The 18,854-nt window shown below is 46.5% G+C and overlaps 2 protein-coding genes across 3 annotated transcripts in view; one reads left to right on the forward strand and one right to left on the reverse strand.

Annotated features, from left to right (window-relative positions):
* The first annotated feature begins 2,918 nt into the window (after window positions 1-2,918).
* On the forward strand, window positions 2,919-11,465 carry MRPL35 (mitochondrial ribosomal protein L35). Its single transcript, XM_075563105.1, has 4 exons — window positions 2,919-3,040; window positions 5,914-6,103; window positions 6,672-6,816; window positions 11,057-11,465. Exons 1-4 carry the CDS (start codon window positions 2,998-3,000, stop codon window positions 11,243-11,245), a joined length of 567 nt encoding a protein of 188 aa, XP_075419220.1. The 5' UTR covers window positions 2,919-2,997; the 3' UTR covers window positions 11,246-11,465.
* A 6,282-nt stretch (window positions 11,466-17,747) lies between these two features.
* The window catches only part of REEP1 (receptor accessory protein 1), a 41,104-nt gene continuing 39,997 nt past the window's right edge, over window positions 17,748-18,854 (reverse strand). For both annotated transcript variants that reach the window (XM_075562535.1, XM_075562534.1), the window contains one exon: window positions 17,748-17,948. In XM_075562535.1, the coding sequence (XP_075418650.1) occupies window positions 17,877-17,948 (72 nt within the window). In that variant the 3' untranslated portion in view covers window positions 17,748-17,876. The remainder of the gene's footprint in view (window positions 17,949-18,854) is intronic.

Here is an 18,854-nt window from a genome sequence, read left to right on the forward strand (position 1 = left end):
TGTTTTCCATACTTTGTTAGGATCCACACAGTTGAATGCCTTTGCACAGTCAATTAAAAAACAAGCAGCCATCTAGCTGAGAAGCATTAAAGCCCACATGGAGGAAGCACACCAGCCTGTCTGACTACGAAGTGTAGAAGGAACCAGTTATTGTCTGATAACAAAATGTCATATCAGTGGTGCCAACCTTCCTGATATGATCACTGAAGACAAATGTGTGCATAAGCAAATGCAGCAAAGAAAGCTGATGGTGCCCGGCTATCAAAAGATATAGCATCTTGGGTCTTAAAGGCTTGAAGATAAACAAGTGGCCATCTAGCTCAGAAGCAATAAAGCCCACATGGAAGAAGCACACCAGCCTGTGTGACCCTAAGCTGTCAAAGGGATCAGGTATCAAGCCTCAAAGAACAAGAAATCATATCATTGTAAATGAGGGTGAGTGCAGAGTAGAGACTCAAAGCCCATCAGTAGGCAACTGGACACCCCCTTACTGAAGGGTTGTGGGGAAGAGATGAGCCAGTCAGGGTGCAGGGTAGCAACAATAAAACACAACTTTCCTCTAGTTCTTAAATGCTTTCCCCCCTCCCCCCACTATCATGATCCCAATTCTACCTTACAAATCTGGCTAGACCAGAGGATGTACAGATAGCAACTGGAAACACAGGGAATCCAGATGATCCTTTCAGGACCAGTGGTGAGAGTGGCGATGCCTGGAGGGTGGAGGGAATGTGGGGTGGAAAGGGGGAACCGATTATAAGAATCTACATATAGCCTCCTCCCTGGGGGATGGACAGCAGAGAAGAGGGCGGCGGGGGGTGGGGGCGGAGATGTTGGACAGGTTAACATATGACAAAATAATTTATGAATTATGAAGGGTTCATGAGGGAGGGAGAGTAGGGAGGGAGGGGGGAAATGAGCCGATATTAAGGGCTCAAGTAGAAGGCAAATGTTTTGAGAATGATGATAGCAACAAATGTACATATGTGCTTAACACAATGGATGTATGTATGGATTGTGGTAAGAATTGTACGAGGCCCCAATAAAATTTTAAAAAACAAAACAAAAAGTAAACATCTTTTTGATATTCTTTGCTTTCAGCCAAGATCTACCTGACAGCAGCAATCTGAACAAGAATGTCCCATGCTCTGTGTCCTCTTCAGAATCCAGCTTGAATTTCAGTCAGCTCCCTTTTGATGTACTGCTGCAACCATTAGTAAGTTTTCGTCAGGAAAATTTAACCTGTGTGTTGTATTAATGATATTGCTCAATGATTCCCACAGTTTTTGAGTTACCTTTCTTTAGAATGGGTACAAATATGGATCTCTCCCAGTCTGTTGGCCAGGAAGCTATCTTCCAAAATTTTTTGAATGACCAGTGCATGTTTCCAGTGCTTAATCAGCTTTGTTGAAACATTTTAATGTGTATTCTATCAATTCCTGGAGCCTTGTTTTTCTCTAATTCCTTCAGTGCAGCTCAGACTTCAATATCATAGATTCTTGACCATATACAAAATGCTTGAGTGTCAACTAGTTCTTTTTGGTACAGTGACTCTTTGCATTACTTTCATCTTCTGTGATGCTTCTTGCTTTATTCAATATTTTCCCCAAAGAATCTTTCGATATTGCAATATAAATTTTGAATTTTTCTTCAAGTCTTTCAGCTTGAGATATACTGAGCACATCCTTCCTTTTCTGTTTTCCTTTTTGGCTTTCTAACTCCAGCCTTTGCACGTTTCATTATAATCCTTTGTCTTCTAGAGCTAACTTTTGAAATTTTGTGTTCAGCTCTTTTACTTCATACCTTTTCCCCATTTGCTTTATTTTTTGTTCAAGAACAAGTTTGAGTCTCTCTGACATTCACTTTGGTCCTATGTATTTTTTCTTGTATTTTTAATGACCTTTGTTTTCTTAATGTATTTTTTTTTTCATTTGATTGGGGGCTCTTACTACACCCAGACATCAATTCTATCAAGCATATTTGTACATATGTTGCCACCATTATTTTCTAAACATTTACTTTCTCTTTGAGCCCTTGGTAATGCATAATGTTCTGGATGTAATCCCACTGCTTGTCAGATTTTCTATCATTAGGGTTCAATGTGTCGATTCTTGAGAAGGTCTCAACTTCAACCTGACCTTACGTATGAGTAATTGATGATTCCTTGCAGTCAGCCCCCTGCCACGTTCTGATATTTAGAATCACATTATAGTTGGCATTCCATCCCACCCCCACACACCCCCAAAAAACATACTTAATAATTCTGTTATTTTTTCCCCTTCCATTCACTTGGTGTAACATCTTCCAGTTTGGGAAAGATGGTATGTATTATTCTTCCAAATAAATTTAACAAAAAGATAAAAAATAAATTGTTCAATTACATACACAATAAAAATTTTATTTTTAGTAGCCTAATACTATATACCAAGCACTGTTCCAGGCCCTTGTTTTACAGTGTTGGAGGACAGTCTGCCACAGACATAGCCAAAGTTAGGAAGGGTCCATGCACGAGACGCCTCAGGGAGTCTAAGCAAGACAGAAGGCAACGGTTTTGATGCAGGGGTTTCTCTGGCTAATTTTAGAAATCGATCTCTAGGTCTTCCTAGTCTGGTTTGGCTGGAAGCTCTGCAGAAACCCGCCCAGCACCATAGGCGACTCCACCGACAGACAGGCGGTGGCAGTTAGGCATTTAATACAGGTTGACTCTACCGCTCCTTTACTAATTTTTAACCTTCTTCCTTGACTCCGCCCTTTCCTTTTAGTCCCCACCCTCAATCCCCCCCCCACCCCCCGCCTTTGTTGTTTAAAGACACCGATTTCTTTTCTTTGTCGGCGTCAGTTGACTTCCACGGGGTGGCTTTGGAGAAGCGCGGCGGTCGGACGTCTCCGCACGGGCTTCCGGCCCCGGGCTTCCGGCTTCCGGCCCCGGGCTTCCGGCTTCCGGCCCCGGGCTTCCGGCCCCGGCCCCGCGCGGCCGCCGTACTGCGAGCGGCTGTTGGCATGGCGTCCCGGGCCTTGGCCGGGGCCGTGAGAGCCGCTTCAGGTCAGTGAGCACCCCAGGGCCGTGTGCTTCTCCTCGGGCGGGGGCGGGCGCAGGGCTCAAGGTTAACAGGAAAGGGGCCATGCCTGGATTCCCGAGAGGCGCGTGGTGGGCTCCGTGAGCGCGGGCCTCGTTTTCTGCCGCCCTCCTCCTCACTTCCAGCAAGTAACCAGGGACAGACGTAGGGGCAGATGGAGACCTGGCCCCAGCTTACTTTTATGGCTAGAGGCTAGGCCCCGCCACTCGCCTTTGACCTTGAACACTTGAAATCATTTGTTTCGAGTCTTGTCAGGGGGGCCCATGGCACTGGCTGCGGGCTCACAGTAAGCGCCGTGTGACACCCACCACGCGACAGCTTTCTAACTGCAGCCTTCGGAGTAGGGCGGTCAGAAGGATTTCCTGCCGAAGAGTGACCCGGAGTCAGCTCCCGCTCAAAGTGACCCCACAGAACACGCCGCCCAGAGCTGCCCCATGGGTTTCGAGACCCCGGGTCTTTAGGGAGCGAGCCAGAGGAGCACTTAACGTACGAAGAAAGCAGACGTGCGGTCTTGGAAACCCATAGGGGCATTTATGCCTGTCTTATAAGGTCACTGTGAGTAGGAATTGCGTCCAGGTAACAGCTGTACAGGCAGCTAAATCATGTCTCACTAAGAGCTTGCTGCACAAAGTTTAAAAATCATTCAAAGATGATAGTTAAAAAAATTTTTTTAAAAAGATGATAGTTAAGAAATGATTTTCATACAAAATATATTACCTTACAAATTTCTGTACAAGAGAACTAAAAATAAGTTGAAGAAGAAAACTGCAATGATAGGGATTTTCCAACTTGTGAGATGTAATACATGTAAAGAATAACTGACATGCATGGATTTAATAACTAAATCATACAAGTGGATAGCTAATACCATGGGCAACTCATGGAACGTGATGCCACCAGAAGCCCCTTCCTCCACCCATTCGTACTTTCCCCAAGGGTCAGCGCTGTTCTTATTTCATAATTACCCTCTAGGCTTTTTTCTACAATAGGGACAAATTAATAGCTTCAGTATATGCATCTCTTATACATTTTGCTTTGCCTCCTTTTGAACCCAACATCAGTGGAGCCATATACAGTAATTCCTTGGTTGTCCAATGATTCCACGCTGGAAATTTCCACTACTCAAACAGCAAAGTGAGAAACAGATCTTTGCGGTGTTTGTAACCTTCGAACCAAATGTCTGACTTGTCCGGGCCAAGACTGAGTCAAGTGTCTCATCTTGCTGTGGACACAAAGGGGTGGGTGACGCTTCTGTGTCAGCACCACTGGCAGTCACACAACCTATAGTGCTGTTGTTAGTGCATTAAAACATTTGCGCTTTCTTTTGGTGCTTTATTTATGTAGCATATTGTTACCACGGCTCCACAGAGATTGAGTGATTCCAGCAGCAAAGCTAAGAGGCAAACTGTGAGAACCATTAATAGTTGAAGAAAGAAATGATGGTGAAATTTTAATCGGGGTGTCACTTGTCTCATTTGGAAGCTACTATAATATGGCTAAGCTGACATTATCAACAGTAAAATATGTATATATGACTCAAGCAACGCATGTAGTGAAAGATGTGAAGTCATTCCGATGAAACGGAGAAGTTGAAAAGTTGCTGTTAATTTGCATAGACCAGAAACAACTTGATAGCGATAGTGTGTATGAGACAGTGACATGCAAGAAGGCTAAAAACCTCCACAGTGATTTCAAGTCCAGGAAAAATGAGCTTATAAATGTAATTTTGGGGTCTCAAAACAAATTATTTGGTTTTCCATTATTTCTTAAAGGGGAAAATATGTTCAGTTCTTGACTTTTTCATTGTTTAAAGATGACTTGAGTTTGACACCCAAGGTATCACTGTCATGCAGATTCTTCAGTGCTTGGCCTCTTTCATGGGGTAGTATGCTTAAATGCTGCCCGAAGCCGTGGCACTTTCCATTGCCATGAAACTCCCTCCCCTGAGGCCATTCCAACTCACAGTGACCCTACATGCCACGGAGACTGCCCCGTGGACTTCCGAGAGTGTAAATCTTTTTTTTTCTTTCTGAGATTGGAATTCTTTATGGAAGTAAAAAGGCTTATCTTTCCCCCCTTGAACAGCTAGTGGTTTTAGTCTGTTTATGAGTCCTTTATCATTTATGTGTATTTCCAGTATTTTTTATTTTCCCATCCTGGCTTGTGTCTTTATTTTTTTTTTCAAGTGTGATTGAGAGAAAGTTTACAGAGTAAGTTGATTTTCCCTTCAACAATTAATGTGTATTGTTTCAAATCTTTGATTGTAGTTCCCACAATGTAGCAGCATTCTCCCCATTCCCTCCTAGACTTCCCTTTTACATCTTTCTTTCTTATCCCTTCCTGTCCTCCGAGCCCAGTAGGCCTGTTTGTTTGTTTAGGGTTTTTGATTTTGTTCCACATCTTATCTCACTTTATCCTAGGGCTTTGAAAGACTTCCTTGTCAGGGTAGTTGTTAGTGGTAGTGGGGCACCATCTAGTTCTGGTCTCAGGGGCATGGGAGATGGTGTTCCTGTGATCCATTCTCAACTCATTGTCATCAAGTCCATTCCAACTCATAGCAACCCTACAGGACAAAGAACTGCCGCTGGGAGTTTGAGACTGTAACTCTGATAGGAGTAGAAACCTCATCGTTCTCCTTGGGAATGGCTGGTGGTGTCAAACTATTAACCTTGTGGTTAGCAGCCTAACACATACTGAGCCACCAGAGCACCTCTGGAAATTGGGGCACATTAATGACTTGGTACGCCTGGTGGCTTTGATACATCACTTAATTTTAAATATCTGGATGCCCGTTTTGATGTATCATATTAAGTGTACCTGCTTCTCTCTGTTTTTACAGGATTCTTACGGCCCTTGAGTATTTTGGCATCTTCGGCCTATCAAAACTGTGCCAAGAATGCATGTCTTCTCTCTGCATTGTCCACCCGACATTTTAGTCAGCTGCAAACACCAGTTGTTTCCTCTACTCCCAGACTGATTACTCCTGTGGGAAACCTGCCATGCTGGCTGCCTGCACCAATTCTCAACAGGTAGTCTCTTCCAGTAAATTTGACATTTGGGCGAAACTTCTAAAATGTTCACACCTGCAAGGACATCTTAAAAACAGGTGAAACACTTGGCCTGCCTACTGTATATTATGAAGATTTTGCCTGTTTGCGTCAGGGAATGTGATCACCACGTGTACAGCTGGTTGTCCACAGCAAGGACTGCCAAAGGGAGGCCCCTCTGTTGTCCATATCTGGCTTCCTGGCCGAGGCTATCAGCCAAAGAGGAGGATGAGCAAGATGCTCAGCTATAGGGGTGGGATGTATGGTGCTGTCATCCAGTCACCAAATGTGCAGTATTAGCAGACCAGGGCACCCAGCACTGGATTTGACAAAGAGGAGGCAAAGTTAGAGGCAGAGTCAGATACATGAGAAACCAGATGATTGCAATGTAGTAGGACGCACTTTTCTGGGGTGGAGGGAAGTAGGTGGTGGAAGGCTTGCAAATCAATAATAACTTCAGTTCTTAGACCTAGTGGTCATAGAAAGATTCGATCTCTTAATCTACTAAACAACTGATATCTTTATATGTGTGTATGTATGTGTGTTTTAGGGTGGGTCCCTTGCTTCCTAGTGTCCTGAAGCTACCAGTCAGAACTCTAACTTACTGCAGTATAAGAAAGGGAAAGAGAAAGACTGTCAAGGCTGTCGTGTATCGGTTTCTTCGACTTCATTCTGGCCTTTGGGTAAGGAGGAAGGTAAGTCTCCACCCAGTACTGGATTTCAAATGGAGGGTAGCAAGAGATCAAAAGAAACAACTCCTTGAACGTTTGTTTCATCACTGGTATCTCCTCCCCTAACTTGCCCCAGCAGGTTGTATGCGCTGGCTTTCTGGGAGGGACTTCGTGTGGAGAAAACATGTCAGCATCCACTAAACAGCCCCTTTCATAAAAGATTATTTACAACGACAAAAGTCTTCACTGTGGGACAGGAGTCGCCTCAGTTGTTGACATGTTGTTTATCTTATGGAGTCCCATGAAACCCCTAAGGTCTTGTTTCAACAGTGGAGCAATCCAGTGACAGAATAGACCAGCCTGGACTGGGGTCATGACCCAGATGTGGGGACTGAGATGCTTTTCGGCCTACTTTGGATTGGATTTTCTAGGTAGCTTACCTGATTTTTAAATAACTTTTATTGTGAATCAATTTTGCATTCAACAGTTGAAACGTCTTAGACATACATAGTTAACCATGTCCCCACCCCATGATTCCTCTTGGCCCTCTTGTGGAACACTCTTCCCCTCACCCACTTTAACACCTGTCAGGCAGCTTAATTTTTATGGCAGAACATTAATCTCAGATACTTTTTTTTAAAAAAGGTGGTGTTTATGAGTGTTTTCCCTGATTGAAACTCCCTGTCATCACGTCGATTCTGGCAGAGTGACCCTCTGGGGAGAGTAGAACTGAGATGATAAATCTTTACGAGACTAGAAAGCCGATGCCTCCTGTAGGTGAACTCTTAACTGCTCTTAGTAGCCCAAGGCATGGCCCACTTTGCCAGCAGGGCTTCGTTTGGGCTGGAAGTGTGAATGATTGAGAACCATCATCTAGCAGTGTTGCTCCATGATCTGCCACAGGCACGTTCTGCATCCATGTTCTTAACCATAGAAACAAAGGAGCTGATAACTAGGAAGCCCTTTGCAGCCAGAAGTTCCACAGAACCACCTTTGCAGTCTCCCTGCACCCAACAACAACAACGATTTGTACACATTTTGTTTCGCAGCATTCATTGCCATTCCTGAATCTAACAGTGCTCTTCTAACCCCTGCCCCCTCCCTGTTTCCATTGCTTTCCTGCCCCTTCCTATTTTCCTGCTCTGTTTGCCACAAATGCTGCCCTTTGGTCCAGCCTGTTGGGTTGTTCTTCGGCATGGGTTCTTCATGGGGATCGGGAGCCTACTGTTTGGCTGAAAGGTTATCCCTGGGGTGAATTCAGTTTCAGGTTTGAAGGTGTCTTAAGGGCCTTAGTCTCGGGGTTCTGCCAGTCTCTGTAAGAACAGTAAGTCTGATCTTTTTTAAGATTTTGAACTGTGTTCTACATTTTTCTCCCATTTCGTCCATGACTTTATGTCCAGAACAGTCGGTAGCCACCTTGGAGTTTCAATCTGTTCAAATACTAATTCCTTTTTACCAATTGCAAGTTAAATGAGTCTTTAGAGATGAAATGCTGTTTCCTTATGTTTGGAGGAGGGAGTGGCGGGGTGGTGGTGAGAATAATTGGCACAACTTTTCTCGCCGTTTGACAGGTTGGAGGCAAGTATTCTATCCTACAGACAGTCTAGGATCTGTAGATAAGTGGGTTGGTCAGAACTCTCCCAGACCACTTGGCAGATGCTTACAAAACCCCAAGTAGCCGAGTAAAGTTCTGAGAGTTCTGAGTCTTTGGCTTTTGGATCACCGGAAACATTTTCTTCCTTTCGGGCCATCATAATTATTGCCAGGTGCTGAACCCCTCGCGAAGGACAGAAAAGTCAGAGCCTCACCCGGAGAGACCCAGCTGGCCTGCAGACTAGAACAGTGTCACAGGAACGCGAGGGTTTGACTTGAGCCTCTGGGTTTAAAATTGGGAGCAAACCGCCAATCTCTAGCATTTTCAAACCAGAACTCTGAACCAGTGCCCTTACTTCTGAGCACCCCTGCACTGCGAGAGTCTTGGTCCCCGTGATGGTGCTTGAGCCATGTGAAAGTCCCACGCCACTTTTCAGTGATAAACTTCACTTTGGTTCGGTTAGCATAGCGCTGTAAAGAGCCTTGGCTTGAAGAGGGCCCTAGGCTCCTGTCAAAGGACTGGTTTCTGTTCTTTCCTCCCCTTGGTAATTTGCTGTGGCTTGAGCCATTATTGAAGCAGGCTGGCATTTAAGGTCTCATCCAAACAGGCTATGATTGTATTTTTTATTTAAAAGTAAAGCCACTGCATCTATTTCAGTTCCTAGCACCTTGGTGGACAGGCGGCCCCGTAGGGGTTTCAAGGCTGTCATTGTTAACTGGCTGGTGGGGTCAGACTTTTGGTTAGCAGTCAATCGCTTTAACCGCTGTGCCATCAGGGCTCCATAGAGGTTTTCTGTTTGGTCTTATTTTGCTTTGTGAGAAACTAATAATGCTCCAGTGGTATTTATGGTAGTTCTGCGATAAATAATTGAGGTAACAACTCCCTCTAAATAGATTTAGGGCAGTGCTTCTCAACCTTCTTAATGCTGCGGCCTTTTAACACACTTCCTCATATTGTGACACCCCCCCCCCAACATAAAACTATTTTCCTTGCTACTTCATCATTGTCATTTTGCTACTGTTATGAATCGGGTGACCCCTGTGAAAGGGTCATTTGACACCCCCTCCCCCAAAGGGGTTGCGACCCACAGGTTGAGAACCACTGATTTAGAGTATTCTTTAGGAAAGTACTTCCTAAAAAAGTACTTCCTCTAAAAATTGGTTCCAAGTGTGTGAATAGAAGCGGGAGAAGACGAGGTTTGCTGCTCCCATAAAGAGTTACTGTCTCTGAAGCCCACAGGTGCCATTCTACCCTGTCCTATCGGGTCCCTGTGAGTTGGAACCAACTCAATGGCATTGAGTCTGTTTTTTTGGTGTGGATAGAATAAATGAAGCAATACATTCAATAACGGTGTCTCTCAGCCCCCTGAAGTGAACTTACCGTGCTAGCCAATTCTCCCTCCACCATCCCATAGTCAGATGGGCTTTAGAACAGTGCTTAAGAACTCTTACTAGCTCTCTGATGTCGGTCTGCTAACAAATGGTGCTTATGTTTTATTTGATCAAATTCATAAATGAGTATGTTAGGCCAGGTTGACTAGAGCAATAAATCCAGTGACATTCATAAATGTGTAAAAGAGAACTTTTATCAAGAAGTAATTATTTGTCAAGCAAACATCCTGGCCCAGGCCAGATCAAGTCCCTAAGTCCAACACTAATCCTTAATCCCTCTTCAGACTCAAGCAACTACATGCAAGGACACAGGATGCAGAAAAGTTCCAGGCCTGTGGGGGCTAGGTTGCCTGGATCCATTGGCGATGGCTGCATCCCAGGGCTTGAGCAGGTCTCAGCATGGCTCACCAGCAGGAAGGCAGGGGGGGGGGGGCTCCCAGGACCCTCCTTTATGAGGTCACACCAACAAGGAGGCACCATCAGGCTGTGGCGTGATTGACAGTCTTGACTCCACCCCTACACTTTTTATATCTACGAGTTGACACAGAATTATGTAACTGCCACAGAGCGTATGTTGCTGAAGAGATAAGATCATGCACATGAAGTTAGTGATTAGTATTCGTTACCACCATGATGTGCCCATGGATAGGACACTGATTTGGATGTGTGTGAACACCATGTTAAATTAACATGAGGTCACTTCTCCTCATTCTTGTAGTTACTGGAGGAGGCCAGAGGAGGGGGTGAGAGGGCAGGCAACTGGGAGCAGAGGAGCAGGAGTAGCCGCCACTGCTGCCACCTGCCTGCCTGACAAAGCCCAGTACTCCGCCTAGAGCCAGGTCTCACCAACCCGTAACCTACCCTGGTTCAGTTCTGCAGGAATCTGGGTTTGGGTCTTTAAAATCATTCGGAGGAAATAATAAGCAGAAGGGGAGCTGCTTTCCCTTTAAAACCAACCAACCAACCCGTGGGGCCACCGAACATATGCACTCGATGTCACACCAAAGGCCGTTCAGTGAGGCGCACTTGTGTATGCTTTCTCCTGTTCTCCTGTTTTCTGTGGTTTTAATTCTTCTTTTCCCCCAAAAATGTTAAATTATTTATTGCAACTACCTGCTTTCTCCACTCGCCAGTAAGACACATCTTTCCAAAGAACATGCCCGCCCCAATAGATGTCTGTTTTTGTCCCCATTAGGCCAATAAGCCACAAGTAGAGACAATATACCTTGTTTCCTGCCACATAAAATGTTTTCTATGTCTTTGTCACGTCGCCCGACAGGCCGGCTATAAGAAAAAGCTGTGGAAAAAGACAGCTGCAAGGAAGAGACGCTTGAGAGAGTTTGTCTTCTGCAATAAAACCCAGAGCAAACTCTTAAATAAGATGACGACATCTTTCTGGAAGAGGAGAAACTGGTATGCTAATGATCCTTACCAGCTCTACCATGATCGCACAAACCTGAAAGTCTAGAGCTGAGGAGTGGGGATGTTTCCCAGCTGCTGAGTGTGTGCCCTTTATGTGTGTGTCTTTGCAAAGATGAATAAGTGTACCTTGATGATGTAAACTGTGCCCGCTGATACATGTAATCCTGTCTAAACAACATTAAAACTTAATGGAGTAGACACCTTTGATGTGGTCAGAGAAATGGCCGTTGCAAGTGTGCGTTATTTTTAATAAATGGTCTTGACGACCTGCTGTTCCAATTACTTTCCCCTTAAACATCTTGACCCTCAGCTCGAGTCGAGTCTAACTGCTGAGTGACTCCCAGCGGTGCCATCCTGCCCTGTTATGCCTCGGTGACTTCCCTTGCTGGAACCCACCCAGGCCCACTCAGTTGTGTTTGCAACTAGTAATATGGAGCAAAAAGGGGTTCGCTGAGCATTTCCCAATGAGAGGAGCGTGGGCCAGCGATCCTCTTGACACCCAGTGGACTGTCTTCATTGCGCTCCTGAGTCCAGGACATTTCCGAGGGAGAAGGGTCCGTGAAACAGCACTCACCAAACCCATTTATTAAACAAGAGGTTACTCAGGTGGACAAAGTTACAAGAAGTGTTGAAAGATAGTGTATTTTCAAAATAGTTTTATTCACATATAATTCATACATACAGTGCAGTAGTTCAATCATACTCAGTTCTGCATCATCACTACAATGAATTATAGAACATTTTCTTCTTGTCATTAGCCCTCAGGTAATTAGTAATCCAATCACTGCCTCTATAGCTTTCTTCATTTTGGATTTCATATGGAGAAATGCAAAATAGAAATGAGATATACTGTATTTTTTTTTTTTAGTGTATCCTTGAGAGTTCATAATTTTGCTTGTGAGGGTAAGATGCATTGTAGAAGCAAAGAAAAAGCCTCAATCCTTTTAGAAATGAGGTCAGAAGTAAGCATTTTTCACTTGGAGAGAGGCTTGAAGTAAAATTCAGTTAGCTGAGTGGTTGTATTCTAAGGTAGTGGTTCTCAGCTGTTAAACCCCTGGGAAGCGTTTTCAAGTGAGCTTTTTAGGGTTGAAAACCATCACTAAGAATTGAGCATCAATGACTGCTTCAGAAACAATAGTGGCGATCAGATGGAGTTCCTCCATTGTTCCTGGAAGAAAGGAGAGAAACTACTGAAGTTCTGTGGCCTGTCAGGTCGGGAAGGGAGCCCTGGGAAACAGTGTGTGCATTAGAAGGAAAGGAGAGTATCGTAAAGCCAGGTGTGTGTGTGTGTGTGTGTGTGTGTGTGTGCGCGCGCGCGCACGCGCGCATAGGAGCAGTTGTTTAAAAAGGACAGTTACTTGGTGATGCGATCAGGGCCCCAAACACACAGGGTAACCTTCACTTTCGATGGGTTTGCATGTCCTCCCACTTCAGAGACAGCAGAAACCAGCCAGTCGCAAGGCCCTGACATCGCTTCGCACCCGACCAGCTCCCGAGCTCGGCAGTGGGTGGCACTGCTGCCGATGGGCTCTGGGGAGAAGCGTGAGTTCCCAGTCTCAGGGATGGCTTGAGTGTAAATGTGGCCCACGGTCTGCTGGGGCTGAGTCACCTTGGCTTCTCTCAGGCCCGTGGAACAGGGCTTGGACCACAGCTTCCAGTGCGAGTGCTGACAGGCATGGGTTAGGGGAAGTGGAGTCTGCTGGTTCTATGTCTGTCGCAGGGGTTATCAACACTGATTTTGTTGTCTGACAAACATCCTGCATTAAGTCAGAAAGTTCTACGTAAGCACATGCAGGAGAAGCTTCTGAAAGTTCGTGGAAAAGAGGAATTAACAAAAAAATGGGATTTTCCCACAAACTGGAATCCTCATCCTTGAACATGTGTAGGAGCTTATGTTATTGACTGTGGCCTCTGTCCCAGCATGGGGCTGGGCACTTAACCTGTCCAACTGCTAATCCCCTGCCAGCCCTACAAAGGAGATACCATGATTCATCCCAACTGTAGATGTGGGGAAACTGAAAGAGAATGTTAAGTAAATGCCCCCAAAGTTCAGAAAGTCTGTCCCCGAACCCAGGTCTAGCTCCTTGGAATCCTGTGCATGCCCCTGTCTTCTAACACATGAAGTGCAGATGGAAGTCCGCAGGGACTGCAGTCTCGCAGCGTGAATCCTGGGACGCCCTCACGGCACGACCGGTGCCGTCTGACAGCAGTTAGCCTGGTTAATCTCAGTTCTGCTGTGTTGGATCTGGTTCAGGAAATTAAGAAATGAATACATTTTCAATCATTCTTTTTTGTCACTTACTGTACGTTGTCTTTTCTTTTAAATTGTGCTTACTATCTAGTTAATGACTTTCTTTCTCTCCCCTCCTCTTCTGTCCTGGTAACGGGGGTTCTTTCTGCATGTAAACCTTTCCTTGGCTTTTGACAGTAGCAAACCCCTACGATCTTTGTCCAGTTTGATGGACTTGTCTCGCTCAGCATAACGTCCTCCAGAGGCACCCGCAGTATGAGCTGCTTCCTGGATGGGACTTGTGTCCACTGTGTGGATGGCCATCGGTGGGCTCTTAGGTTGTGCCCATCTTTCTTCCTCCTCTTCAGTCCTCTGACTCTGCTCCTTCACCTGCGACAGGGGCTCCATTGTACAGTCCTTACTGTAAAGGTCTAGCGACAAAGAAAATGGGCCCATCCTCAAAGAACAGAAATATATCTTGAATGGGGGAGTGTGGAGTGGGGACCCAAAGCCCATCTGTAGGCAACTGGACATCCCCTTACAGAAGGGTTGTGGGGAGGAGATGAGCCAGTCAGGGTGCAGTGTAGCAATGATGAAACACAACTAGTTCTTTAATGCTTCCTCCCATTATCATGATTCCAATTCTACCTTACAAATCTGGCTAGACCAGAGGATGTACACTGGCACACATAAGAGCTGGAAACGGAATCCAGGACAGATAAACCCCTCTAGGATCAATGAGGGTAGCGATACCAGGAAGGTGGGGGGAGAAAAGGGGAACTGATCACAATGATCTACATATAACCCCCTCTCTGGTGGACGGACAACAAAAAAGTGGGTAAAGGGAGACGTTGGACAGTTAAGACATGATGAAATAATAATTTATCAACTATCAAGGGCTCATGAGGGAGGGGGGGGGCGGAAATGAGCTGATACCAAGGGCTCAAGTAGCAAATGTTTTGAGAATGATGATGACAACAAATGAACAAATGTATTTGACACAATGGATGTATGTATGGATTGTGATAAGAGTTGTATGAGCCCCCAATAAAATGATTTTAAAAATAAAATGGGTCCATGTTCAATTTTGAGGTTTATGTGACTCCAAGCTTTGTACCACTCATTTTTTAAAGGTGAGGGCTGCAGCCATGTTCAAGATGTGCATACCACTCCCAGTAACTCACGCACGCACGCACGCACGCACTGTAGCTATGAGGAAACAGGTTCAGAGAAGGGAAAGAATGAAGACTCATCTGCACAGTTAGGTCTTTGCGTGCCAGGTTACCTGCTCTGTATTTTCATAGCTGTCCAGTATCCGTAGTGATCTTTTAAACATGTAAAAGCAGTGCTGTCATGTTAGTGTCTGTGTGATCCACCTGTTTCCAAAACACTCATGATCTCATAGTTCTCCCCTCCCAACAATCCTCTGCAGGAGCCTGAGGCCAAGTCAGAAGGCCAGTGAGTGGATGAGCACCTTGCTACCGTCCACACGTTTGACTGGTTTGTGGATTTGTGTTCTCTGTCCTTCTAAGCCCAACATTACAAAGCCTTTTTTAAAAAGAAAAAATGTTAAGACTTTATTTTTTCAAGATGTAGATCAGGCATCATAGCACAACAGCAGAAAGTTGCCCTTTGGAATACTGTAGTTGTACAACCCTACGCACGCACAGTCCAGCATGGGGACTGCGGGAGCTACAGTGGGGAAGTGGGCACAGCTCTGATCCGGGAGGCCAGCTCTTTGTGCCAGGGCAGAGGCGGGGGCACTGCCTTCGCTGCTTCAAATACTGCAACTTGAGGGGGTAGGGAGGAGCTCCGTGATGATGGCTGGGGCACCAAGCTGAAACCTAGACACAAGGACAGTTGACTACGGAGAGCACGCACGTCCAAGGCCTGCCCGGGGAGCAAGTGAGTCACACGAAGCTAGGAGGGAGACTGACTCAACTCTCTCCCCTGCACAAGTCCAAGACCACAACTCGCCTCCCCCCAAATGGGCGCTCAACTAACTAAACGTTACCACAGGAAAATGACAGCCTTCCGAGAGAGCATATTGGAAACAGCCTGTGCCTGTACATCTGCAGTTTAGGAACACTGTACCTGGACAGCCTCATGACAGAACACCACGCCAACTACATGTACACTTGCAGGCATTCACATTTTATGTCAGTCCGTACACAGGTATACAGCTTGGTGGATAAGTAAACACATTCTGCCATAACATGACAGCTGCTCTTGTTATACAGTGAGTGTCTTTAAGAGGGAAACCAACTCCTTCATCAACATTTAAAGGAAAAAGTCACATTGACATTAAGACAGCAGTTTAGATACCTTGATATTCTTTTAAAACCGTGTGAATGAGAAGTAATAACACCATGTCTGAGAGTAGAGTGCTTCCAGTTTGTTTTTTTTTTGGCATAATGAGTGCAAACTTGACAGCCTGTACTTATGCAAACGTCTCAGGGTAAAACAGGGTTTCATCTCTGCTACTAAAGGCATTTCATATTTTGGCAAGAAGAAAAAACATTGCTAAAAAGCTGCTTAACTTAAGGTTTTTCTGCATTTTTCCCCTGGTAATTGTGGGTACTCTCAATAACAGGTAAGCATATTTTAAAGAATATTTCCCTCTGTCTGAAGCTATTCATTGAGCTTGAAGAAAACACGGGTCCTGTCTTTCCCAGCAGGTTTAGGTGGGGCGGGGAGGGGTCACAGACAATGAGCAGATGGCCTCTCTGGGGCCTGCAACCACAAACCTACTTCTAGATCTCTTCCCCTAAACACTTTAGTAAATGTCGGAAGCACAGTTGGCGGAACTGTGGGGAGAAGGGACTTCAATATGCATACCTGGCAACAATCAGCATCACCTAAAACCCTCTCAGGTGGCTAAGAGCCAGCTAAGTGCCGTCAGCATGGGCCACTGAGGTGCGGCTCAGTAATGCGACAGTCTTTACCGGGCCTCTGATGTCGGTCGACTGTTCTGTGTGACGCAGAACATAGTCCCCTCATCCTCAATGTCAACAAACGTAATCCAAATATGAGTAACTAACTGGGTGGGGCCGCTGCATGCATCACACTGCACGAAAACACCATCTCTAAGCACAAATACACTAGTCCTGCCACTAGGCTCGGCTCCCAGCGGGGAGAGCAGCTACCTCTGACCACCTTGCCCTTTCAGCCAGGTTCTTTTCCATTACAGGGTTGAGTCCCCCAGAGAATGCCCTCCTGCCTTCCTTAGGCGAGCCAGGCTTGTCTGTCGAGAGTCCAGTAAGACCTCGAGCATCCAGGAAGCAGACTCCTCTCTCCTTCAGCTTCCGTCCGAGCCAGCGAGGGGGCAGGAGAACGTGGGTCCCAGCTGCCCCAGGGTCTTAGGGGCAAGTCTTCCTCAGAGACATCTCAACCTCTCAGACCCTCGCAGAGCCCGCGTCCTTACTGCCATACATCTTTCTGTTCCTTATTTTCCTTTCAAACAAGGTGCGGTATTCAGAGTATAGGCTTCTCCACCAGGGGATAGGCGGCACGGTGACTGAAGGAGAGAGAGTCATTTGTCAAATACGCTTGAAACAGAATTGTCCCTCAGCCCTGTGAGTCCACATCCCCAGGGTAAGTGACCTGCCCCCCAGCAGGTTTCAGAAGCTCCTGATCCAGAATCCAAGCGGGGAGATGGCGTCTCTTACCTGTCCCTCTGACCTCACCACACTCCTCCCTGCCCCTAAAAAATGTGCCTCGGCTTCTCTGGTGTGTGGGCGACATCTGCCTGGGAAGGAAGGGTCCACCAGCTGCTGGAGAAGGGACACTGTACCCCGATTGCCTTTGGATGTTTCATAAGCACATCTGGGACCGTGTCTAGAGTCAAAGAGGTTGTTTACAATTCTGGGTTTGGGTTTTGGTTCTCTTTTGTTTGTTTTGCCATTTTCTTACACAGCAGAACCTCTGGCAGCCTTGCAGTCCTTTATAGTACACCAAAAGCCACACGTATATACACCACCGTCCTACGAATGAGTACCAAGAACAAAATATACACCACCGTCCTACGAATGAGTACCAAGAACAAAAACAAAACAAAACACTTTAAGAAAATGGTTTTGTTTGCATATACAGGGCTAAAGTCTAATTATGCAACAGATAAATTACAAATGTACATCTCAGTAGGGTGAGGGGTGGGGGGGCTCTCGCACGGGTGGGAACACCACTGTCTGTGAAGACAATTCCACTGCGGAAAGCTACTGCCCTCAGAGGGCTTCAAAGTCACCCCTCCCACACACTACCTTAACCTTTGTCCTCTCCCAAGAAGAGAAAAGAAAAGAAAAAGGGGGGGGGGATTAGAGAGGGAGAAGGAGAAGGCTGTGAGGCTGCACACTTGGGGCGCGCCAGCCACGGCTTCTGCTCTCGGTGAATAGCTCTTTAAGGCAGAGGAGGAACATTCTGTGGGTCCCGGTGCGTGGGCTCATCTCTCTCACGTGGTTTCGGTGGCCGAGGGTGAGGTACTTTTCGTCCTGAAGCGAGATCGGAGGGTTCTAGGCGGTGCCTGGTAGAGAAAAGGCAGAGAAAATGAGGCGCCCCTCCATTTGGCAACCACAGAGACTCTGAGGGCAGCATCCCAGTGGTGTGAGGTGTGTGTGTGGGGGGGGGGTCACTCTGAGTCTTCACAAGAGGAACCAACCCCTAGAGTCGTTCCCCCTGGACAGCTCCCAGAGGGAGCCATGTCCTTATCTTAGTGACTGCACCCTCCCAGGTGCCCCTGGCTCTCCCAGCAGGTGCTTGTGTGGAAGAGTTACACTTCTTTCTAGTTCTTATCCGGGAAGCACCAGGATCATGACAAGAGAACCCCACCCCCACCCCAGCGAGAAATGTCCCCCGTCAAGCCCTGGTCTGCTCCGGCTCCTCTGGGAACCAATCTGGTGATTCTTGGCCCGTGCTGGAAATGTCTCAGTCCCCAGTCCCTCCCTTCTCGATGGGAGACCCTGAGGACACCACCTGACGTGTACGAGGTTCCGCCTCATCTCACCCGCAAGTCGTCCTGGAGGGACCCCTCACGCTGCGCTGGGCACACCCGTTCCATTATGCGACACAAAAGAGCGATGTTCTCCCAGCCTAGCACACAACTGGCCGGCCCTCAAGCCCTGTCTATCTCTGTCCACGTCTCTCTCTGCAAGGAATGTCATTTTCCTCTGCCAGTTTTCTTCGCGTCTGTGCCTTTGCCCTGGATGCCCTTCTCCGTCTTACACATCCCTAGCCCTCTGTGGTGTTCTTCGTTCCCTGGGGCTGGGGCTGGGGCGGACTCAAAGCGTCCCATCCTTGGGGGGTCTTCACGGCTGTGACCCTGTGGAAGCAGATCAACCGCCAGACCTGCCTCCCGAAGGGTCTTTGGATTTGAATGGGTTCAAACCACCCACCTGTGGGAAGTCATGGAGAACTTATGCCACTTCAGTGC

The sequence above is a fragment of the Tenrec ecaudatus genome, chromosome 11, assembly GCF_050624435.1.
Source record: "Tenrec ecaudatus isolate mTenEca1 chromosome 11, mTenEca1.hap1, whole genome shotgun sequence".
Classification (NCBI taxonomy): Eukaryota; Metazoa; Chordata; class Mammalia; order Afrosoricida; family Tenrecidae; genus Tenrec; species Tenrec ecaudatus.

Excerpts from the sequence above, each read along its gene's own strand:
- MRPL35 (XM_075563105.1), top strand. The coding sequence starts at position 2,998 with ATGGCGTCCCGGGCCTTGGCCGGGGCCGTGAGAGCCGCTTCAG. Across the intron at positions 3,041-5,913 it reads GGCCGTGAGAGCCGCTTCAG|GATTCTTACGGCCCTTGAGT; the intron begins GTCAGTGAGCAC and ends CTGTTTTTACAG. Across the intron at positions 6,817-11,056 it reads GCCTTTGGGTAAGGAGGAAG|GCCGGCTATAAGAAAAAGCT; the intron begins GTAAGTCTCCAC and ends GTCGCCCGACAG.